At 35.9% G+C, this 25,367-nt stretch overlaps 2 protein-coding genes across 2 annotated transcripts in view; both read left to right on the forward strand.

The window, feature by feature from the left end:
• Nucleotides 1-13,111, forward strand: part of LOC136038051 (focal adhesion kinase 1-like) — a gene marked incomplete in the record, with an annotated part of 165,226 nt that extends 152,115 nt beyond the window's left edge. The window contains 2 exon segments of the mRNA XM_065721003.1: nucleotides 2,317-2,423; nucleotides 11,097-13,111. Of these exon segments, the coding sequence (XP_065577075.1) occupies nucleotides 2,317-2,423; nucleotides 11,097-11,253 (264 nt within the window).
• Nucleotides 13,112-17,681: 4,570 nt separating this feature from the next.
• The window catches only part of LOC136038047 (signal recognition particle subunit SRP68-like), a 39,822-nt gene continuing 32,136 nt past the window's right edge, over nucleotides 17,682-25,367 (forward strand). The window contains exon 1 of the mRNA XM_065720997.1: nucleotides 17,682-17,804. Coding sequence (XP_065577069.1) covers nucleotides 17,793-17,804 — 12 coding nt within the window. The 5' untranslated portion in view covers nucleotides 17,682-17,792. The remainder of the gene's footprint in view (nucleotides 17,805-25,367) is intronic.

The following is a 25,367-nucleotide window of genomic DNA, read 5'->3' on the forward strand; positions in this document are numbered from 1 at the left end:
TACAGGGATGATGAAACGCCCTCTTTGGTAATTTTAATATTAAATCATTCTTCATATTGTTAAAAAGTTTACTAGGCTTTCTTCCTTTTATCGGAGAAAATTACCAATTGTGTATTTTTTATATCAGTCTGATAAGGTCGAAAATGTAAAAGTAAAATAAATGAATTTTTAAGAATAAATCTTCAAGGTTTAGTTTTGAAGATATTATTGGCTGAAGTTGAGACTCCAATCAATATGCTGAAGTTACAAAATTCACTCACTGGAAGTTGAGATAAAGGTAATGATATCAGCTATTTTCCAGGGTGCCATTTACTCCACGCTGTAATTGCTCACAATATGCTCCTTCACTGGGAGTACCTAAAACTTTGGACGGCTAGGTTATTTAGTACACTATTACTGCTCAAGACTTATCTGAGCACCAAACGACCTGAGGTCCAGCTAGCTCTCGATGCTCCTTCCCCTCCCCCAGTCCATCTTAACCTTAACTCTTAACAGTCCAACCATCTTAATCGTTCTTACAATATAGCTGTCTAGTCAAACAGTTCTTGGTAACGAACTGTAGTAAGGAGCGACCCGGCTCAATAGTAACCAAAACTCTAAAAAACGGAATTTTGATACCAATAGTTACATCAAAAGAATCGCATTTTAATGCTGATTTTAAACATATGAGTTTCATCAAGTTTAGACTTACCCATCAAAAGTTACGAGCCTGAGAAAATCTGCCCTATTTTAGAAAATAGGGGGAAACACCCCCTAAAAGTCATAGAATCTTAATGAAAATCACACCATCAGATTCAGCGTGTCAGAGAACCCTATTGTACAAGTTCCAAGATCCTATCTACAAAAATGTGGAATTTTGTATTTTTTGCCAGAAGACAAATCACGGATGCGTGTTTATTTGTTTGTTTGTTTTTTTTTTTTTGTTTTTTTTTCCCAGGGTTGATCGTATCGACCCAGTGGTCCTAGAATTTTGCGAGAGGGCTCATTCGAGCGGAAATGAAAAGTTCTAGTGCCCTTTTTAAGTGACCAAAAAAATCGGAGGGCACCTAGGCCCCCTCCCACCCTCATTTATTTCCCAAAGTAGTCGGATCAAAATTCTGAGATAGCCATTTTATTCAGCATAGTCGAAAATCCTTATAACTATGTCTTTGGGGACGACTTGCTCCCCTACAGTCCCCATGGGAGGGGCTGCAAGTTGCAAATTTTGACCAGTGTTTGCATATATTTGTGGTTATTGGGAAATGTAGAGACGTTTTCAGGGGGATTTTTTGGTTGGAAGGGGGGGTTGAGAAGAGGAGGCTATGTGGGGGAAATTTTCCATGGAGGAATTCGTCATGGGGGATGAAGATTTCCATAAAGGAGGCGCAGCATTTTCTAGCATTATTTAAAAACAATGAGAAAATAAATATGAAAAAGTTTTTTTTCAACTGGAAGTATGGAGTAGCATTAAAACTTAAAACGAACAGAAAATATTACGGATGTAAGGGGTTCACCTCCTCCTAATACCTCACTCTTTACGCTAAAGGATTTTTAGTAATTTCAACTATTTATCCTACGGCCTTTGTGATTCAGGGGAAAAATTTAAGCTTTAATGCAAAGAGTTATTGGCGAGGTATTAACGAGTGGGCGAACCTTCTCATATACGTAATAAAAACACACGAACATAGAAGTTTGTTACATAAGCTAATTCGTAAGTTACGTATATCTTTTACTAATGAAAATGTTCGTAAAAACTAAAAGTTCTAGTTGCCTTTTTAAGTACCCAAAAACTTGGAGAGCAACTGGGCCTCCTTCCCCTCCTTTTTTCGCAAAATCATTCTATTAAAACTATGGGAAAGCCATTTAGCCAAATAAATAAATATACAAATTTCGCTTTAATTATTCATCTGCGGAGAGCCGAAATCAAAACATGGATTAACTAAAAAACGTTCAGAAATTAAATAAAAAAAACAAGTTTTTTTAACTGAAAGTAAGGAGCTACATTAAAACTTAAAACGAACAGAAATTACCCCGTATATGAAAGGGGCTGCTCCTTCTTCAACGCCCTGCTCTTTACGCTAAAGTTTTTACTGTTTTCAAAAAGTAGAGTTGAGAGAAAGAGTCAAACTTTAGCGTAAAGAGCAGGGCGTTGAAGAAGGAGAAGCCCCTTTCATATACGGGGTAATTTCTGTTCGTTTTAAGTTTTAATGTAGCTCCTTACTTTCAGTTAAAAAAAACTTGTTTTTTTTATTTAATTTAAACCTAAACGGTGATATCAAACCATATATTTTTAGTCCTTAGTGTTGGATATGCTGTCATATGATCTTTTATATTCAGGTTGAAATGGCTCATAAGGTGCTAAGTACAGATATGGCTGAACTTGTGTCTTCAATGAAACTTGCTGAAAAATATAGTTCCACAACTTTGGCTGCCGAATATAGAAGGTAAATACCTTCATTTTTTCTTATTCTTATAAGGATAATATATTCCTTATCTCTTTGCATTTTCCCTGTCCTTATTTATCTTCTTATGGTATTGTAAGGTATATAGTTATTGATGTTAAGAACTGCTGCGATAATTTACTTGTAGTAAAAGGAAACAATTTTGTGGTCATATTTGCACACAGAGAATTGCATTCGTCTGAGACTGCTCCTAATAATATCCCCCAAAAAACTCTGGTGGCTCTTCCCCTCTTCCTTCGTTGCTCAAAAATCAGCCCGCTGATCAATTTTCATCATCCCGGTGTTTTTTTGGGTTTTTTTTTGTCATTTTTTTTTCTATATTACTAAAAAAAAGCCATACAGTGCCAAAAGAAAGCCATTGATGTTGACTGTCCGCTTTGTAGTGATGGTTTTTACTTTGCTTGAGTGTGAAAAGGACCTTTTGCAGCTGGATAATTCACAGGCGTGTATTGTGTAAGCTTTTTAAGATTCTGAAGTTTGGATGAATTTGGATTGAAGTTTTGATCGATTTCTCTCAATGATTGAGCCGTACATGCTGTTACACCGTCTAACCTTTAGAAAGGGACAGAGCATTCCTTGTCAGATTTTTTTTGGTGGGGGTCTTCTTTATGGTTTCTTTATTTTGGTTATTTTAAGAGCCATTATAAGAAATACCTCCTTAGGTATTTAAGATACGAGCAATATGGTAAAGAACAAAACACGGCTATAGCAACCCGAAAATTGAAAAAAAAAAGTTTAAAAGTACTTGCTAGTAAGGAGAAATTTCCTGTGTTGCTTACTCAGGAATGGTATCAATATAATGAAAACCATTTTTGCGAATTCTTGAAAATTACCTGAACCCCCTAAAGAATGATCTTCAAACGAAACAAAAAGCACAGCATGGGAATCTCCATTGCCAAAAACCCTATTCAGGAAACTTACAACAACTTGGCTTGACAAACAAGGAAAATCACCTTTTGCGTGGGTAGCACTGATGTGTCCCTATTTTTCTTCTTCTTCTTCAGTGCTATGAGTGAATGAATGTAGCTGGTTTTAACTGTAGCAGGTTTAATTGAATATAGCTGATTTTTTGTGATAAACTTGTTATAATTCTTAAAATCTCCATGATTAAAAGATAGTTATTGTGTTGCATAAACTGAATTATTACAATAGCTATTGAAAGGATATATTTCGACATTTTACTGGTGTCAACAAGAACTGTATGCATAGGCACATATAAGTCGAGTCTTATTGTAGGCAAGAGAGTACGTGCGAATAATTATGAGGGATCTGATGGCTTAAAAAAATGCTTTTTGTCGCCACTTCCCCTGAGTGAATCCCCCTTCATCTATGTGTACTCCTTCATTGTCTGAAAGGGAGTGGCCATCTACCCAACATTTTTACAACAATACTGCAAGTCCATAGCTGCTTCCAAGTTTTTGCATTCGAGCTATTTAATCTTTCTCATTGGTAATGTACCACTTTTCGGGTAGGTAAATTTCAGCTCCTTAATTACGAATTAAACATCCTATGTTAGCACAGTTTTACCCATTACAGAGCCCAAAATTTGATTGCGGTGACGAGATTATGACTGGAACATTATAGAGAGCTTACGTTTAAGAGCTCAGGTGAAAACAATTGCAGTATCTTCAAGCTTTAATTAGCTACAAGACCTAATATTTGAAATATAATATAATTTTTGACTAACAACTGTATCTTCATATACAAGATGATATGAACAGGTATCTTTTGTCACCAAGCATGTTTTTATACAAGTATACTAGCATACCTTACAATCATAAACAGTTTTATTTGCAAAACATAGTATATTGAAATAAAATACAATTTTTGACCCAAAACTGCATTTTCATCTGCAATATGACATAACACATGCATCTTTTGAAAAGTTGCATTTAAGATAAGATAAAATAATTATCACAAAAATTACTATCACAAACCTCTAACGGCTGAATTTAGGTTTTGGAATTTAAAGATAAAAAATGACGAGTAAAAAATTGTAAAAACATGAAAATAAAAAAAAATAGCAAAGCATGCCAGAAACAAAACAAAATATCAGCGTGAAAAATCGTTCGTGGTTAATAATTAAACCTGGAAAGGTTAGAGCAAGTTAAAAAAAATAAAAAAATGAAAAAACAAATGTTAATAAATATTTGACTGATACCGCTGTCTCATTTTCTTCGCTTTTTTCTTTTGATAAAAGGCTCTATTTCCCAACTATTTACTTGAGCCAGAAAAAAGGAAGTAGCGCGGATTGAAACTGGTCTGGTCCTTGATAAATTTGCATCAGGGTGATGAAAGATTCATTAGCTAAATTAAGCAAAGGCCAAGGCAGGCTGTCTCTGTGAATAGTGAAGCTGGCACAACTTTTTCGGTTATTTCTGAAGGATTAGTTTCACTTTTTTGTGATAGAAGCAAAGGGTAAGCCAACCAGCGAAGAGAAAACAAATTAAATCAGTAGATTTTTCATAGTCTGAGAGGCTTTGTAGCAGAGTGAAGCTTCAGAAAAAAAGACATAGCCTATAACTTCTTTGAAATTGCTTTAGCCATGATATTGCTGTATGACTTATTTTGCAACCGTTTTTAACATTGCAATTCAAACCTTAAAATATAATTCAGAGTCTATAAATTCGTCATCTTGCGTTGATTCTACGTCTTTAGTGAAGTACAGTAGCGCCACCATGTGGCAGAATGTGAAATTGTATGATAACAAATGATGGTTTTCAGCACCTTTAAATGGATAGATTGTTTAATTGGAGCCTTAATTTTTTTTTAATGTTTGTCATAATCAGCGGTATCTGCGAAAGTGTATTATAAATAGAAATACATAAATGATATTGCTGTTCTAGAAGTTGCAAGAAAAATATATATAATTTTTTGTTAGACATTCTTGATGACATTTCCAGAGAAAATTTAAAACTAGCAGCATGAAAGCTAGTGACCTTCTTTCTGCTATCGATCCTAGAAATCTGAAGTTCTTGGTCTGTATTTTCTGAATAGTTCTCCATCTTCTGATACTACAACACCCCTCCCTACCTTGATTGTTTTTCATATTAAGCTTTTTGCATATATTCTGTTTGGCCATTATATGTATATTTCGAACAGTCCATGGTAACGAACTGTCAGTAAAGAGTGACCCGGCTCAATAGTAGCCGGAACTCTAGAAAACAGAATTTTGATACCAATAGATACATTAAAAGAATCATATTTTTATGCTGATTTGAAATATATAAGTTTCATCAAGTTTAGTCCTACCCACCGAAAGCTACGAACCTGAGAAAATTTGCTTCATTTAAAAAAAAAGGGAAACGCCCCCTAAATGTCATAGAATCTTAATGAAAATCACACCACCGAATTCACTGTATCAGAGAACCCTACTGTCGAGGTTTCAAGCTCCTATCTGCACAGATGTGGAATTTTGTATTTTTTGCCAGAAGAAAGATCACGGAGTCGTGCTTATTTGTTTTTTCGTTTGATTTTTCCCCTAGGGGTAATCGTATTGACCCACTGGCCCTAGAATTTGGCGAGAACGCTCATTGAAAATTAAAAGTTCTAGTGCTCTTTTTAAGTGACCAAAAATGGAGGGCAACTAGGCCTCCTCCCCACGATCATTTTTTCCCAAAGTCAACGGATGAAAATTTTGAGATAGCCATTTTGTTCAGCATAGTCGAAATAACTAATAACTATGTCTTCCAGGACGACTTAATCCTCCACAATCCTCGGGGAAGGGCTGCAAGCTATGAACTTTGTCCGTTGTTTACATATAGTATTTGTTATTGATAAGTATACGGACATTTTCAGGGGGATTTTTTTTTCTGGTGGGAGGGGGGCTACGCGGGAGTATCTTTCCATGGAGGAAGGTTTCATGGGGGAAGATAATTTGGGGTGCTGGATATCCCAGCATTATTTAAAAAACGATCAGAAATTAAATTGTTAAAAACAATTTTTTTCAACTGAAAGTAAGGAGTAACATTAAAACTTAAAACGAACAGAAATTATTACGTATATGAGGGGGTCGTCCCCTCGTCAATACCTCGCTGTTTACGCTAAAGTATTTTTTAGTAATTTCAAAAGAGCTATTTATTCTAATTAAACGACCTTAGTGATTCAGGGGTCATTTTTAAAGAATTGGAACAAAATTTGAACTTTATCGTAAAGAGCTAGGTATTGGTGAGGGGTGAACCCCCTCATATTATGTATATGAGGAAGTTTGCCCCCTCGTCAATACCTCGCTCTTTACGTTATTAAATAAAAAAAAACAAGTTTTTCTAACTGAAAGTAGGACCGACATTAAAACTTAAACGAGCGTATATGAAAGGGGCTGTTCCCTCTTCAACGCCTCTTTACGCTAAAGTTTGACTCTTTCTCTCAACTCTACTTTTTAAAACAATAAAAACTTTAGCGTAAAGAACAGGGCGTTGTAGATATGTAGATATGTGTAAAATGATATGTAGAAAATGATACTTTTCGAAAGCTTGAGATATACGATATATGTCTGTATTTTACCCTAACTTGTCAGAATGTTTTACTTCAAATCCATGGAGCATCTGATTGATCTAGTCCAGGCACGTACGTAGGATTTTTTCGGGGGGGGGGCAAAACGTTCGAAACAGCAGATATAAAGTAGCACTTTTTTTTATTTAGTAATGCAAAAAGCACGTATATCGGAATATACAGATTAACTTTAATCTATAGTATTGTGCGGATGGGGGGAAGAAGACTGAAGCCTCAAAAGTACGTTTTAGGCTTAGGTTATGTACATAGCGATTTAGTACCAGTGATTAATCTATTATATCCCACTGAAAGGGAAATTTTGGGGTTAACAGTGCAATATGGGTGCTGTGGGGGGGGGGGGTAGTTCTTCAATTGCAAAAACGTGGATTTTAATGAAAAAATATAGTTTCCAAAACTGATCCATTAACCTGAAAAGGGGAGATAAATTTTGCTGTGGAAAGCAAACTCTTTTTACAAAAAAAAATAACAATACAATTGCTAATTACTTCAAAGAGGGTAAAAAGTTAGACAGAAAATGTGTTAATAATTGGGCAGTGACTTGACCGGATAATTGCATGCTGTAAAATCCCCAAAAAAGGCTTCACACATATATCTAGATTCTTAATAAATGTCCTGCTTTTGCCAGAAATCCCCAAAAAAAAATGGGGAAATTAAACATTTCACGAAATTTCGGGGGGGCGAATCCCCCCCCCTGCGTACATGCCAGATCTGGTCTTATTAATTGAAGGATCAATTAGGTTATATTGATTTTGTATTTAAATACATTTAACTTTACAAAAGATGTATTGCTTTCAGTAAACTAACAGTTAGGAAGATGCATTAAATTAAAATGATTTAGAATTGCACTTTCTTCTATATTGCAACGTGCTTTGATGTTATCAGATGCAATTAATTTCAAAGCCCAGTAATAGCTAATATTTCTTTTTTGTCGTTAGTGGCCGATTGTAGACTCAGCTTGAAAATGAGAGATTGGACTTTTAAGGTGACATCTTAATCTAAAATAACAGTATAAGAATTAAGGAAGAGAATAACTTCTGTGTTAGTTGTGATATATTACAAGTAGAAGAAAGACAACAACCTTTGAACAATTTTAATACCGACATAGTGGTATAGACACAATATCATATCCAGTTCAAAATATATTCCGATATGATGATAATATTGACATGTCTTATCGCCCAGCCATAGTTGTTACAGGTTGATTTGTATTTTGGCCGGCTAGCAGCGGAGAATGTCTTTTAAATGTCTTGGAAAATCATTTCAAGAAAAAAGTGGGGAGATCGCTAAGCTCAACTTCTAAAGAAAACGGGTCTGGTCGCCCTAAATGATAAATCTGAGTCTCTTCCTTCCACACTCCTATCAGGAATCACCTCAAGGAAAAAGGCCTAAAATCTCCAACAAACGTCTCTGTTTCCTTCAAGACGGATAGGTATAAAAGGAATGTTATATCGTCTTTCCTTTCCAGTTTTAACGTATTAAGTTTTTTTCTAGTTTTTATCCCTTTTTATCTTTGAATTTTGATATTGAGTTTTCTTCACTTTGTTATCTTATCGTAGTAAGAAACTTTTCTCCAGATTTTCCAACAGTTCTTTGTGGAAATACCTGTTAAACTAGAAGCATGTTCGAAAATCCGATGAATTGAAACTCCATGGCTGTCATCGAATAATAATTTTGTTATGATGATGTTTGACAGTCTTATTTCTAAATATTGTCATTCGAATAAAAACTTCATGCATTAATCTTAGGCATTAAAAGTATTTGAAATGGCTGTTTTATGGCCTGTTAAAAAAGTGTTTTAATGGAGAATTAAAAAAGGGGGCACATCACTGGTCCCACGCAAAAAAAGCTTTTTACTCAAGATGGGGTATTATAAGCCTCTTTAATAGGGTATTTGGCTGTAGTGATTCCAATAGTGTAGTTTCTGTTTCCATTCAATATGTTTTTAGGGTTCCAGGCCATTTTTCAAAATTTCCATAAATTTTTTTTCACAGTAAATGTTCCAAAACTCTTACTTGCCTTCATTAGGGCGAAAAGTGTGTTTTCTGTTCCATGTTTCACATGTACCGTGGAATCGAAAATTCAGAAAATCAGGTTTAGAAGTACAAAGCAACGATAAAAGAGACACAGTGGAAACCATTTTTTGTTGATTAGCTACATCTCTAAACTTTGTTTTTATTTCCAATGTGACTACCGCTAAACTTTCCCGAAGGCTTTAAATACTCCATAAAATGGTCAATTTACTGATTTGAAAATACATCCCTGCTACTAACTCTTATGACATTGAAGTAATGGATATGCGTTGAAGAGCAATGGAGATGATCCATTTTAGAGAAAAGATTGAGTGCATACACCTGAAACTATGACTAAGTCTTGACCAAAATTCTGCCAACCCGTCTAGTAATTAAGCTTATAACCAAGTTTTTTTTTTCAAACGTTATCATTAGAGAGGTTGGATCTGGTGTATACCATAACTCTTGCTTGCCACTATATTGCCCTTGATCCAACGTTTGCCTCTTGCTAAAAAAAAATAATAATAAAGAGATTTTTCCCCTTCCCTTCATCTGACAGAGGTTAAATTGGTACTGTGGACTTCAAGAAGGCCTAATCAGAATGTCGACGTTTACTTTTGAGTGAATTCGGTTTAGGCTTTTCTTTGTACTACGTATTTAAATAATCTGAATTCACTTTTCTCTCACAGACACTTTCTCTGTCTCTCTTTCTATCTTCATCCCTCTGTCTCGTGAGAGAGAGAGGGAGAGTTTTATCGTTTCTTCGCACATCTAAAACTGATTTTGGAATAGTTTCATTCCAGGGCCCATGTGAAATATGAAACAAAACACCCGAATGTTTCACCCGAATTGACATGGTTGCTCAGCATGTGTTACTCAAGTAACATACTTTTTGTAAGACTCCCAGAAGTACAACTAGGATACCTGAGACTTACTTTTACAATGACTGGTTGACATCCTAATATCCTTATTCAGGTTTGATTTAAACGAATACATGAAAATAATACCCTTCCCCTCTCTTTTCATCCCTCGTGGAGATTGGGCCGAGCCCTGATCCCTTACAGGTGTTATTTGGACGCTAAGTTCTACTCCTATCAAGTTTGTTTGAGACACGACGATACTATCTGGTAGGTTCCCAAATAAAGATATTAAAAGAAGATTGAAAGAAGAAGTACAGTGTTTCTTCTTCTCTAAAGAATTTGGATTGTGCTCAACAGCCGAAACGCACAATTTGGCCATTAGCTTTCACTTTCCATTACGTTTGGTTGTGATCTGAAAACTCCTTTCTATATATGTACAAATTGACGTGTTCTAACCCCCTCCCCCCTTTTGCCTCTGAGTGAGATTGTAGCTGGATCTAATTTATTCTGTTTCTGGTGACTAGTGCTATATATGTGTTTGAAATTTCAGGGAACTAAATCAAAAGTTTTGTAAAAAAAAAAATATAAAAAGCTAAAATTTGGAATTTATGGTTCAACCTATCCAGAATTATGCTATAAATCTACAAGGGATACAAAATTTCCGATCGGATGTTATGAAAATATAATCCCATGTTCTCCGCGAGTCTTACGTTATGTGATCCTTAACAAGATCCTTAGTATCAGATCTACGACATATCTATTTGTTTCTTGATTGTACTATTTAATTGGGAAGAAAAAGTCTCATTTTGTAAGGTAATTAGTTCTAATTTTACAAACTTCCGAGGAACCTTTCTTCCCTATTTTACGAACAAATTAAAAGTTGTCATGGAACTGTACATTTCTTAAACTATATTCGATTTTTGTACCTGTTGTATCTTTAAAAAAAAGATTCTCTGAAAATTAAAACTTTTTTTTTAGAATTTCCAAGGGTTTACCTCCTATATAAATTCATATACATTGGAGGTTTCCAACCTGTTACGTAATTAACTGTCAAAATATGTGTAAAATACATTTTTATCTTTTGAAGTAAACAATCTAAACTTTTGTGGGAAGTTCATGTTTTCATAACACTTTATCTTGATGGCTTCGCAAAAGGGTCGCGTAATTTCTGCACACAAACCAATCCAATGGCCACCTTCTCGTCTGAAATTCTTTTTTTTTCTTATTGCAATAGCTTGAAAATGTAATCATATGCATGTTTTTTTATTTTATAGAAGTATGTTGGCGGCAGCACAAGTTCTAGCAGTTGACGCAAAACATCTACTAGATGCTGTGGATTCAATAAGACTTCGGTTCCCTATTTTAGAAAAAGCCCTAAGACTTTCCTTGAGCCTAGACCGCAGTCAGAGTCTTGAGCAAGAAAGTTCTTGAAGTTTTGGTTTAGTATCTGTCATGGATTTTATTTGTTTCTGCAATTTATACAAGTGACAAGTTGGAAATGCTCTCAAGAAAAAACGACCGAAAAGCGTTACTTTAATGTCTCCATGCATACCTGATTGAAAGCAAAAGTCTCTGAAGCCTATCAAAAAAATTAGATAGCGAAATCAGAAAAAAATCAGTTTTATTCCTGTTTCATTTCTTTTTGTAAATATAATTACCACTATCTTTGTAATTTATTGCAGCCCTCTTTGAGATCCCTTGTTACATCCTTGAGCTATATACGAATATAGCTGCTTTTGTCGGTTTGCATTATTTTCTTTGTAATTATTTCTCATCAACAGATTTTTTCATATTGCCAGACAATGCCGATTTTAAAATAAAACAGGGGCTTTTGTTTATAGTCTTGGACAAGACATAGCCCGCGATATAGCCAGGTTTTTAGAAGGGGCTGCGGATGGCTGGTACGCGATTGCCACGATAGCAATGATTATTTTCGATAGGATTGTTGAATGAGGAATTGAATGGTAGATGCCTCTTTTTGCTATCTGATTTTTGTGTTGCTAGTAAATATTGTTTTATTTCATGCATATCTTAAAAAACTCAGAGGCATTTTCAGCAGTAAATAAATTTGTAAATGTTATCGTTTTACATCAATTTTTCGGGCTATAGATATTTCAATTATAATGTAAGACAGAAGCATACAGAATCTTTTTATCGTCGATGAATTGGTTTTATGATTATTCCACCTTAGAAACGATACTAATTACATAAGAGTAACTAAAATTCTCGGCAATGTTAGGTCAGTCCGCTGTATAGTTTTGTAAAGATCCCTAGTCATATGTTAGCCTGGAAATGTAGTATATAATTATTAATCCTTAGGTGAGAACTGCATCGTAATTCTTTCGGTAGGGGAAGCAGAGTTTGCAAGATCCAAACAGATGATGGGGGATAAAAAGGGGGCGATGAAGCACTATTTTCGGCCGATTTTTAAGAAATTTCTTAATTTTTACAGTATGTTTTCTGTATGTTGGAATAACAAGGATGGGTTATGGCACCCTCTTTCAATGGGTTCCCTCTCCTTGAGCATTTAATTTGGCCTTAAAAAATGAAGTTTAGTTGATTTGGCTAGGCAAATTCATTGTTAAAATGTTAAAAATATTTTCGAAAAATATGGGGCTTTTAGCTCATATCTTGAAATTTACACAAGGATGCAAGTTTAAACCCACCCTCTCTTCCTCTCTCTCCATCTTTATTGTGCTCCTTCTCTCATTTTTAATCCTTTTCTTGCTTCAACCCACCCATTCTTCCTTTTTGTCCCCTGTATATAGCGTGCTCTTTCTCTTTCTTTAAATCCTTTTTGTATTGTTATGTTACTTTTAAGCTCTGTCCAGCCCTAGAGGTAAATACATTTTCTGCTTATTTGTCTGGACATCATGCACGTTATACATCCCCTTTTTTTGTACGATTTTTCGTAAGAGTGCTAGGGGGATGGGAGATTTGTTTCCAGAAAAATCTGAAGTGCGATGGTCTTTTTATTTTGACTGTTTCCAGGCATAAAGTATTGTATAATTATTGAAAGAAGAATTTATTTTAAAGCATTGTGTTTTTTGCTCACCTTTGTCTAAGAATTGTTTGTTCAAATTGTAGTTTTGATCTAGATGCAATGGATCAATATGTTTATAAAAATGTAAAAGTGTGGTGTAGTGATGTGTTTTGTATGGTTGAATGTTTTTCTTAAGTTTAGTTACACAATTAATGTTTAATACACGTGATTTATTTTACTCTACTTCGTTTTATACCAAAGAAGTCTGAATTCCTTATATGTAAAATAAAGTTTTCTTTAAAATAATTTTTTTCTTATTTTCTAATATCATATTGATGAAAGGGAGTCAAGAAAGAACAGAGTGTAGAAATTGCCAGATTGGAAAGAGTGGTTAAGTACATGAAATTGACTGGCAATACAAAACCAAAGGAAAGGAAATACTTATGACGTTTTGATTGTCCAGAAGCTGTAAATTTTAAAATTGAGACCAGAAATTTCTTTCTACTGTTATGATTTCAAAAATCAGATTTATTTGAAAAACAGAGGTGAATGATAGTCGATTCTTTCATACTCCGTAAGATCAGTGCATTGACTCAATCTGTTTTCTTTATATTTAGTTTTGCACTTAAGATAATATTCATTTTCAAAAGATTATCAGAAGGTCTAATAGAGCCAAATTCGCTGCATATGTCAAATTAGAGAAAACACAACAAAGAAGCAATACAACAAGGCAAAAGTTAAAGAAATATAAATCAAGAATAAAAAGGGCCAATAGTGAAAAAATATATTTATGTTAAAGAAGTAAAATGATCTTTATGCGATCAATGAAAAAACAGAAGGGGGAAGGAAACATGGTACTACTTTATTACAAACAACTATCACATGTTAAAAGAAAAAAAAATGGCCGGATTCGGTATGGTCGAAACCGAAGGGGATAACTTTTAATATTCTTATAACATACTACAGAGAGCGACAAGTCATCCACATATTTTCATCTTTGGGGGAATTTCTTACCAATGTCATTAATCATAAATAGAAATAAGAATGATCCCAATAAGTGTCCTAGACGAATTCCAAAGCAAAAAGGAGTTAGAGAAGCTATTTTTGTATTTTACAACTTGCGATCTATTTGAAAGGAACGACATAACAATAATTACCAAGAACAGGGTCAAGTTCAAAGTTATCCTGCAATAAACACTAGGATATTGTGGTTAATTAAGTCAAACGCTTTTTGGAAATTGACTAAGACGAGGTCTACTAAAACTTTTGGTTTCTCTAGGTTACCCAAGATGGTGTGTACCAAGTGCACAGGGTAATGGGTACAAGGTTATTGTTATTCATCAACATTTCTCTTCATAATCCCTAACAATACCAATTTGAAAATAATACTGAGAAGTTCGCATATGGTTTTGGGCTAGGCATAGCCTGCAATATAGTCAGGTCTTCAGGAAGAATGATGGAAGACTGGGACACGATTGCGATGATAGCAATAGTTAGATTTGATAAGAGCGTTGGATGAGGAATTGAATGTAGATGTCTATTCGCCATCTACTTTTTCTGTTGCTCGACAATATTACCCTAGTACATGCGTAACTTAGAAAGAAAACAGAGTTCATTTTTACAAGTGAATAAACGAAAAATTTAACGGATATGTCAATTATAATATAAAACTGAATCAAGCGAATATTTTTATTCGTTCATTCATGTTTTTTTTGTCATTGTTGCAACAAGGAAACGATACTGACTACATAGGAATGACTGAAGTTCTTGGCAAAGTCATGTTAAGTCAATTCGCTGTTTAGTTTACTGAAAATTCCTAGTCACATTTTAGCCTGGAAATGTAGTATATAACTATTAACGCTAAGGTAATAACTGCATTGTAGTTTATTGGGGGAAGAGCGGCGAACAGAAGGATGCAATTTTAAACTATGTTAATTTTAAGCCTTGATGTAAATAGGTTTTATACTTATTTGTCTGGATGTCTCGCACATTGTACATTCTCTTTTTTTCTTTGGGCAAGCTTCTCCAGGAGTGCTAGGAGGATAAGATGATTCAAGAGTGGGATTGTCTCCTTATCCTGACTGTTTCCAGTCATTAAATATTTGTATAATTATTTAAAAAAGAACTTATTTTAAAACTATTGTGTTTTTTATTCACATTCGTATTAGCATAGTGTGTTCATATTGCAGTTTCTATCTACATGCTGTTGATCAGTACGCTTACAAAAATATAAAGGTGTGATATAGTGATGTATTTTTGTAAGGCTGAATGTTTTTCTTCAGATTAATTATACAAATATTGGAATAAATGCAGTTTAATTTACTCTATTTCGTTTTATACCAAAGCAGTCTGAATTTCTAACATGTATAATAAAGTTTGTTCACGTTAGTTTTCCTATTTTTTATATTATATAGGTACAAGAGAGTCCAGAAACGAAACAATTGAGGGTAGAAAATTAACTGTTTGGAAAAAGTGGTTAATGATATGATAGTGGCTAAAAATGCAAATACAAATGGAAGAAAATACGTATGGCGGGATCGACTGTCCAAAAGCTATAATGAACTTGAAACCAGAAATCATTTTCAACTACTATAGTATGCCATAACTGTAAGCATATTAAATTTTCTAATGCTTAGTGACGTTTACCATATCTCTCGTGGGAATTCAAAAAGTGTTTTGAAATATTTTCTGTTAAACTGAGCTTTAACAAGACACTTATAATTTAGTTAAAAAATCAGATTAAGTTGGAAAATAGAGGTTTCATAGTCAATTCCTTTTAACTTTGTAAAATATGTGTATTGACCTGATCTGTTTCTCTTTATATAATTTAAATTTGTATATATGGCAAAGGAATAAACAATATATAAGACAAAAATTAAAAAAGTATCCATCAAGCATAAGAACGATCAATAAAAATGTAACACAAATGATTAAAATAGAACATCTAATAAAACCCATGCCCGAGAGCTAAAATAAACTTAATAAGATTTATGGTAAAAAAAAAACAGAGGGGCGGGATGGAATGATTATATTTTATTAATATAATCAATATTTATGCATAAAAAGCTTAGTTAAGCTTTTCAATATAAAGCTTAACTCACTCGCTGTTGCGGTCAGAAGTGCAGCGGCAAAAAAATATGCGGGAAGCAATAAATATCATACTTTTTTTTATAGATAGTGAACAGCTTTTTATTCTTTTTTATGGCGATATGTTTTTATAGCTTACTGTTTTTTGTAATAATATTTTTATACCATTTTAATTTCAACACATTTATTAGAAATTTTCCCTCACCAGAATTTAGATTGAACTTACGACCATTTCCATTATCTACCTACGACACATAGTAGTCGAGTTTCCCTTTAAATTTGGGGTATTTCTTTGTTCGCAAGCCTATTAAAGTAATCTATTATGCCCCACCCCCTAAAGAATTTCCTGGATCCACCCCTGACAGATCCTTCCCTAATTATATGCCTAATCAAGATCACTGTATGTTATCATCTCAGAGATTAAGACAATACCCTGAAACTAAGATAGAAATACGATCTTTATAAATCAGGTCCAGCCTGCTACACATAAATTTAAGTGATTACGAAGTTACTACCTTTGCATAATGGATCTACTATTAGGTGATTTTTGCGATGTCCTACTTTCATTTCTGTGCAACAAATTTAGTAGACTTTATGCAAAAGGTCAAGCTTAAAATACAAGTTAGTCTAATCAATTAGTTAATAATATACAAATACAACGAACAATCTTGTAAAAAAACCTTATGAGAGACAAACTAAAATATTAGTGAATTTCTATCGAAATAAGACCTTAGTAACTATGAAACCGTTCCTGGTGAACTTAAAATTTAAGGAGCTTCTGTAGTTATTATAAAGTTACTTGATTTTTTACCTGGAACACTCCATTTGTATTAAGCGCCGGGCTCTTGCTGCTTATTGGTCAGTTACCGCTCTTTAGCCAACTGACTGTGAGAACCTTCTGATGGCTATTTGAGCTGCTCTGGAATATCAGCAGCAATTCCTGTAAAAATTGCACTCGACTTCGATCTTCCTGCCCGCTGGTGAAAGAGCTTAGCATGCTTCACAAGGGAGACCTTTGCCTAGATGTCGGGACAGCTTTGATTGCTGTATTTTTACTCTTGCATCACTTCCCAGGAGACATCCCAAAGTGGCTCAATCTTGTCAAGCCTAGAAGTGTGGAATATTGTCCCTGTTTTCCTCAGTCAGCGGATTTCTTAAGTCAACCGCAAGAAAGTTTGCCAGATCCAAAAATCCTGATCAGGTTTTGGAAACTGAAACTTGAATATGAAACCTGAATGGTATTAAAACTCAATATACAGTTCTTTTTTTTTTCTTTGCTTGAACCGGTTGATGTAGAAATCTGCCCCAAAAATTACTATCTTTCACCTTTAAATGGATAGCGCCATTAACTACAACAAGCAAAAGCCATAAAAAAACAATTTTCATCCTTTAAGGATTCCGTCAAAACCTTATACGTGCGGATATAGGAATAAAAGAAAAAATTAAAGCGTCTGAACTGAATCCATAAGAACATAGCACAGAAAATCGTGTGGCTCTTCGTGCAGAGGGGGTTACATATTTTTTCATGCGGACTGAATTGTATTGTTAATATTTTCAACTTATTACCAGGTAGGCAGCATACTGGTGATTTGCTGAGAGGTTTGTGAAAAAATGGGTGGTTTTAATAGGCTTAGACTCTTGAATCTGGTACTGGAATATCTCAATGAAGATTGGAGAAAAATTAAACTGTAGTAAAAAGGCTTCGACCCGCTTTTAAGCTGACAATAGACCTTCGACGAATTTGATTGTGTTTTCGACTCTTTTTTCAAACTTGAAAATTTTAGGTTGACGGCATGGCATTAAACCTGACTATACATCAGCAATCTGTATTAGTCATAATTTATCTTTAACTTGGTTAAATCAAATTATGCTATAGAGAGTATTGACTCAAGACGTCAAAATGAAAAGAGATGTAAGCATTTTGATTTACAGCTTTTTTATTCAGTTTAAAATATTTAAATAGGCATAAGAAAAATCTAGGCTAGTTTACTGTAGGGTAGCCTGCTAAGCATAATTCATTAAATCCTTATAAATTTGGGTTTAACTAAGTCATATGCCTCAAAAGCGGTTCCCTTGTACCATATTTAGGTTGCAGATCTTAGTAAATTCTCAATGCTTGACCACTTCTGAAGGAAACAGTAAATATGCCTATTGAGCAGTTCAGATACTCTAATTGACCTACCAGTGGCGCCATTTGGGGGGAAGCAGGGGGGGCCATGGCCCCCCTGATTTCTGGAGGGGCCCAATTTCAACCACGTAATTCTTTGTTTATTCGTCCTTGTTCTACTTTTTTCTCTTTTTTTACCGTATTTCTACTGTGAATTATTACTAAATAGCAAATTCAAGATACTTGACGATTATTGCATTTCAAGAAAGTATCCTGTTTTTGCTGTTCTCCCTAATTAATTTATGGTCACCCTTTTGGCAGGGGTTTGTAAAGTCCTTTCTGGGCTTGGAGTACTTCTGTGACATTGAAGTCTCTCTAGTGATTAATGAATCCCGTCAGTCAGGTATCCAGATCAGGGTGTCATTCCAGTTTTGTATTTAGTTTCTCGTTACCCTTCATCAAATAAAGAACCGTGAAACAGTGTTGAGTTATGTTCAAGTTCAAATCGGATTATTGAAACACAAGTTCATCTGGTGCGAGTGGTGCAAAAAAAAGGAAAATAAAAGCCCAAAGGAAAGAAGAAGAAATAAAGATGCAACAATGATTGGCTTTGTTTTTCAAACCAACTGTAAGTAAATCTACCACATTTTAAATTTTGTTTTGTCAACCAATCTTACTGAACAAACCAGAACAAGAGCTACAAGCTCATATGGCACTTGTTATAAGTAGGCAGTACAACAAAGGAGATGAGCCCATCACAAACCACACCCGCCACCCCAAAAATGCGGTTTGGAGCTAGCAATAGAATATGCAGTTTCACTCAAGTCGGTGCATTTCTGGCATTGCCTCGGATCATCTGGAGCAGATGACTGTTGTAACTTCCAAGTTTCAGCACAATAAACCTATTTGATTAATCCCTAGATGTGCAACACGGTTTCCAGTACCTCCTTCCAGCTGCCCCTTTTGTGGCCGAATCTGGCTCGGACACTTGTGAACGGATCATCTAGAGCATCTTGTCTCACCACCTATCAAGTTTCACTCGAATCTCAGCATTTTTCAATAAATCCCCCCCCCCTCCCCAACTGTGGTTGGATCTGGTTTGGACAGTAAAATATGTCATCTAGGGCATATGCTTACTTTACATTCCAAGTCTCATTTAAATTGCTGCACTCATTTGACCCATATGCAAGCCACACAATTTCCCGGCCCCCTACTGTGGCCGAACACAACTTGAAAAAATAAAAGTCACATCTTTGACATCTCTGGTTCCTGTCCATCAAGTTTGACTGGAATTGGAGCGTACCCTATCCAATCCCTTGACTACAAGTATTTCACAAGTTTCCCGGTGGGCGCCTCCACCCCCCCACAAATATCGGATCAGATCCAGACTTGGCATGGAACATCTGAGACGATATTTCTTTCCACTTGCCAAGTTTTATTGAAATCCGATCACCCGTTTAAAAGTTATGCATGCCACTAGTTTCTGGATTCCCATCCCTCCACTCCCCCCACAATGGTCGGATTGGGGAAACAACTAATCTCAAGTTAGTCTGTTCAAGTCCCTGATATGCCTGCCAAGTTTCATTGTCCTATTGCATCAGGAAGTACCAATCTCACAGAATTGCCAGAAATCCAGACCCCCCAAGTCCCCACAGTGCCCCCATAGAGGAGGGGGTCTTCCCCCTCCTCTACACCCCACTCTTCATGCTAAAGTTTTTCAGCATTTGTAAAAAAGTTACTTACTGTTTTAATAAAATGCCCTTTGTGTTTGAGGAGTCGTTTTTAAAGAATTGGGACAAAATTTAAACTTTAGGATAAAGAGCACAGTGTTGAGGAGGAGGCAACCCCCCTCGTATATGTAATAATTCTTGTTATTTTTAAGTTTTAATAATGCTCCTTAATTTCAGTTGAAAAAACTTGTTTTTCTATTTAATTTCTGATCATTTTTTAAATAAAGCCAGGAAATCTGGCTTCACCTCCATGGAGAAATCCCCCTTGGAAACATCCTCTGAACAATACAATCCTGGTTAAAATTTACTGGGACAGTAAATGAGTTTGGCCGACTTCATTTACAACGAAATAAAGGGTATTGGCCTTGACTGGTCAAAGTGTGTTGGACAGTGCTATGACGGGGCCAGTGTAATGAGCAGACACTTTTCAGGAGTACAGGCCTGTCTCCGGGAAAAAGCACCACAAGCAGTGTACACACACTGTCATTCCCATAGACTTAACCTTGTCATTGGCAATTGTATGCAGAAAATACAAAGAATTTCATCAGTATTTTCAGTTTTGCAAACAGTTTACAGTTTCATCTCCAACAGCAACACTCGATACCAGTTGTTCATCAAAGCCCAGAAAACTGCCAATGTGCCTGTGCTAACGCTTGAAAGGACAGTAGTGACACGTTGGTCTTACTGGTATAGATCAGTGGCTAAGATCCTGGTTAGATATGACTGCATACTCGCAGTTCTGTCAGTAGTTCAAGAATCTTCTGACAGGGAGGCAGCAGCAGAAGCTACGGGCCTTAAGAACCAGCTAGAGTCGTTTCTCTTCATATTCAGTTTGCATGTCATTCATGAAGTTCTTGCAGTGATAAACCCTCTTTCTGAACAACTACAGGCAGCAGATCTGGTCATCTCAGAAGCTTGCACTTTAATCAGTGCAACAAAGAACGAACCGAGGAAAATGCGTGATGACGAGTATTTTTGTGTCCTATACGGCAAGTCTAAAGAGATGGCCATTAATGTTGGAGCTGATCTGTCAGAAACAAGTGCTCTCTCTTCAGCCATACCTGTTAAATCAAAACGAGATCAGAAGATATCCGGAAGACTAAGAGACTATTTGACGACAACAACAATTGGAAAGCACAACATTGACTCTGAAAGCACAACAACGGAAGACAAAATGCAGAGAGAGTTCTACAAGGTTTTGGACAGAGTGTTAAATGAGTTTGAAGAGCGTTTTTCTGTCCAGCTGCCAGTGCTAGAAGCCACATGTTGCCTTAACCCTAAATCCAAAGATTTTATGGACTCAGATTTACTTCTTGTGATCGCGACATACTTTGATCAGGCAGGAATCAATACTATGCAGCTGAAGTGTCAAGCTTTAATAGCTCGTGCATTTGTGTTGCAGCTTCCACAGAAACCGGCAAACGCTTTAGATGTCTTTGAACGACCCGGAGGATTGAAAGAAGCTTATTCTGAGCTTCTTAAGGTCGTCAGGGTAGTCCTCACACTCCCGCTCACAATGTGCTCAAATGAACTTTTTTCTCTGTGTTGACATTTGTGAAGGACTACCTCCAGACAATGATGGAAAACGAGTGACTTTCGCATTTGCTGCTTATATTCTCTGAGAAAGCTGCAGTGAAGGAGCTCAATTTTGAGAAGCTTGTTGACGACTTTGCAAAAATGAAGCAAAGGAGATATCCATTGCTGAAGTAACTGTACGTAAGTTTCTGATTTATACAGTAAATGTTCTATTTTGGTACTGTTTTTGGTCCCTAAATAAGCTGCAAAATGCGAACCCCAAAGGTAGTATGGTACCTAAAGGCATGTTCGAAAATTTTTAAATTTTTAAGGCTGGATGGGGGCCCAAAATCGATTTTTGGCCCCCCCCTAAGGTTTTCTGAAATGGCGCCACTGTGACCTACAGTATAAAGTGAATGCAAACATACCAATCTATGTTATTTCTGAATTTAAATGATTGTATTCTTTGCAAATCCAATTTTAAGCTCTATTAGGACACTTGAAAATAGGGCCTAATTATTTCTTAGACATAGAAATGGGTTAAAACATTTGTTTTGATCATACTATTTCATTATAAATCCATTTTTAAAAGTTCTTAATAAGTTGAAAAAAAAAATCAAAACAATTACCATGTTTTCATGTTATTCTCTTTGGCTGCTTAAAACTGTGTTTCATCTAGCCTATATGTCAAAAATATCATAGCCAAAAGAACAAACATAGAGAATAGAAAACATTTTTTGCTTTTTTTTTATCCAACTTATTTGTGACAAGCCAATGATCATGGATTATATAGCTTAAACAAAATGGATTTGGTAAAATTCTAGTTGAGTGACTTCTTGCTATATCAGAAAGGGTTAGGTTAGGAAAATGAAACTTTTAGGAATGGGTCTACAGGCTAAAGTATATCCCAGAAAGGTATTTTAAAGTACCCACCTCCACTCCTCCCTCTAGAGAGCCCTGAAATTCACCTACATGACAGGTCTATGCCTATTGGAATTTTGAAAAAACACCATTTTACCTTAATTTTCAGTTACCAGTTGCCTTTTCTCTGCCTTTAGTTCTGAAAATGTAGTTCCTATTATTTGAGTAGAATTCTGAGCCATATCAATGTTTTTTTTTTTTTCAAAATTTAGGAAATGTATTTGCATATAATTAAAACTTTATACATTGGGATTGAGCAAAGTTGTGAAGCTGAAAACAATTTTGTTGTACTTCATTCAAGCAGAAGATCTACTTTGCAAGGTTTCACTTTTATAACACATATATTTATGAAGGTCATCAAAGGTCAGGGCCCTCTAGAGGGAGAAGGAGTAGAGGTAGGTACTTCAAAATACCTTCCCAGGACATACTTTAGCCTGTAGGCCAATCCATAAAAGTTTCATTTTCCTTACCTAACCCCTTTCTGAGATAGCAAGAAATCAATCAACTAGAATTTTACCAGTCAACACATTACCATTGTTTTTTCAGACCTTTCATACCAGCAAAATGGAATTTAGTGTGATTACTTGAAGCCATTTTGGTAAATTGTGACATAGGCTATTTCTATTTTTACACTTTTTCCAGATATAATAGTTATATTTCAAAAAAGTTCAGTTTTTAGCCCTTAATGACACTCTTTTTGGATATTTATTGGCTATAGAAAGGGTAAAAATATAAAATTAAAATTTAAAAAAGGATTTAAAACTTAGACCTACTACTTGATACACAGGAATCAGTTTTGTTAATTACCTTAAATCACAGCTTGGAGTGAAATAAGGACTTTTGATCCTGTTGAATCACTCCTTGTGATGACAGTTGCATACATGGTTGATTAGATTCTGGTGCATCCCACTCAAATCTCCACAGTTTGTCACTCCACTCAGCATCCAGAGGGCATTTGAATTCATCTGTTGATTCAGCAGAAACAGTGTTCTCCTTGAGGTGTTCCAGAGGTTCACAATCTGGTTTGAGAAGAAGCTGCATCTTGGTCCAGTCCTTGCATGAAGTTTGCAGGTTTGTTTTGGGTGTTCCTGTGTTATGTGGGAGGGGTCAATCTCCAGGAGCTCATTTTCTTGATTGGTAAATAGGAGTTTATCTGCCTGGATCATATCCCCATGTTTCCACCTGTAGACGTAAGAGGGGAGGCTGAGTTCCTTCAGCCATTCACTGTAGGGCTTGTTTTCCATACCGGCAATCAGCTTAGTGGCCCTTTGTTGGATTTTCTCAAGCACTACCTTATCCTTTTTGAATTGAGGGGTGGCCAGGATGGTCCCCACCTCCAAACACAGCCTCACCAGTCCTTTGTAGAGCTTGGTGATTACATGTCTACTTCTGCTGGTAATGCTGTGTTTAATGATGAGAGATCATCTGTGAGTGGGAGCTGAATTTCAACTGGGAGTCTACAATAACTCCAAGGTCTCTCTCCTCCAGAACATGCTCCAGTATGTGGTGACTTCCAGGGATTTGGGTCATTAGGTATTGTTGCTGGGGGTTGCTGTGTCCAAAGTGTATGACCTTGCATTTTTCAGCATTGAATTCCAGCAACCATCTTTTGACCCAGGAGCACATGTGGATGAGATCAGTTTGGAGGGATTGGTTGGCAGAAAGGGTCTTTGCAGGACCTATGAGTTTTGTTTCATCCACATAGAGAGTGGTTTTGTTACTGGTGATAAGGTCTAGCTCATTTATGTATATAATGTACAGGGTAGGGCCCAGGACACTGCCCTGTGGGACTCTGCTGGTGACTTTAACTTCATCAGAGAGTGCATGACTATTTGGTCTATTGGTTACTTTCACTTGCTGTGGTCTGTCCCTCAGAAAATCCTTGATCCAACTGATCACATTTGGACTAAGAGACAGGGTGCATAGCCTGTGAATGAGGTAGCAGTGACAAACCTTGTCGAAAGCTTTGGCTAGATCCAGCTGGATTATATCCACCAGTACTCCTTTTTCTAGTAGGTCAGTTACAAGACTGTAAGACTCAAGAAGGTTTGTATCCACTGATCTCTTAGAACAAAAACCATGCTGGCTACTGCTGATGAGTGAGTTAGCCTCAAGATGGTTAATGATGCGTTTGTTCACAATTCTCTCCATGACCTTGCATGTCACACAGGTAAGGCTGATAGGTCTATAGTTTGCTGCTGAAGTTTTGCTACCCTTCTTATGAATTGGAATGACTATTGCCTTCTTCCAATCCCTTGGAAGCTTCCCTTGCGTTAGTGACAAGTTAAATAATTTTACCAGGGGTGCTGAAATAGCAGGGCTTAATTCCTTCAGCAGTTGTGGGCTCAGACCATCATGTCCAGTCAATTTGTTGACATCAAGCTCCTTAAGCTGTTTGGTTACTTTTTCAACTGTGATTGGTGAGTGTAACATTGGGAAGGGAGTGTGAGCCTGTTCTGCTGGTGAGAGGGCTGATTGGAGGTCATCCTTAGAAAACACTGAGGCAAGCTGCTTATTCAGAAGGTTAGCTTTTTTGGAGGCACAGGAAGAGACTGAGCTGTTATTCTCCAGGTCTGGTACTGAGTATCTGCCTGGTTTACGTAAGGAGATGTTTCCAGAATAACTTAGGGTTTTCCTTGACATTTTTTTCCAGATGTTCTTCATAGTTTACAGTGAGTTTCCGTGTTTCTTTTCTGAGGATATTCCTGGCGATTTTGTACTTTTTGTATACTGTTATTGTATTTTGTTTCACAAACTTCTCCCAAAGTTTTTTTTTTCCTATTGCATAGTTTCTTGATTTTTGGGGTGATTAAAGGTAGAGTTTTTGGTTTCTTTTTCCATGTCATGCTGGTATGTTTGGCTGGGCTCTCTATTTTGATGGTTTGGAGTTGAGTTGTATAGATGAGAGGACTGGCATGTGGTCACTTGAGCCAATTGGACTGAGAGTCTGTGTCCTGATCACCTTTTCTGGGTCATTGGTTATGACCAGGTCGAGTGTTGAAGGATTTTGTCCTGGACGCATTAATTAAATTTACATTATCCACAGAAATTGGTTCACCATGACCCAGTTGAATAAAGGATTATAATTTTTTTTTAAATTAATGTGTTTACTTTAAGCTGTTAGCATCACTCTTGATTAAACCTATGTAACTGCAAAGTTCAATTACTTGGTTGAAATCAAGAAACTGAAACAACATAGTAA

This window comes from Artemia franciscana, chromosome 17 (genome assembly GCF_032884065.1).
Source record: "Artemia franciscana chromosome 17, ASM3288406v1, whole genome shotgun sequence".
NCBI classification, from domain to species: domain Eukaryota; kingdom Metazoa; phylum Arthropoda; class Branchiopoda; order Anostraca; family Artemiidae; genus Artemia; species Artemia franciscana.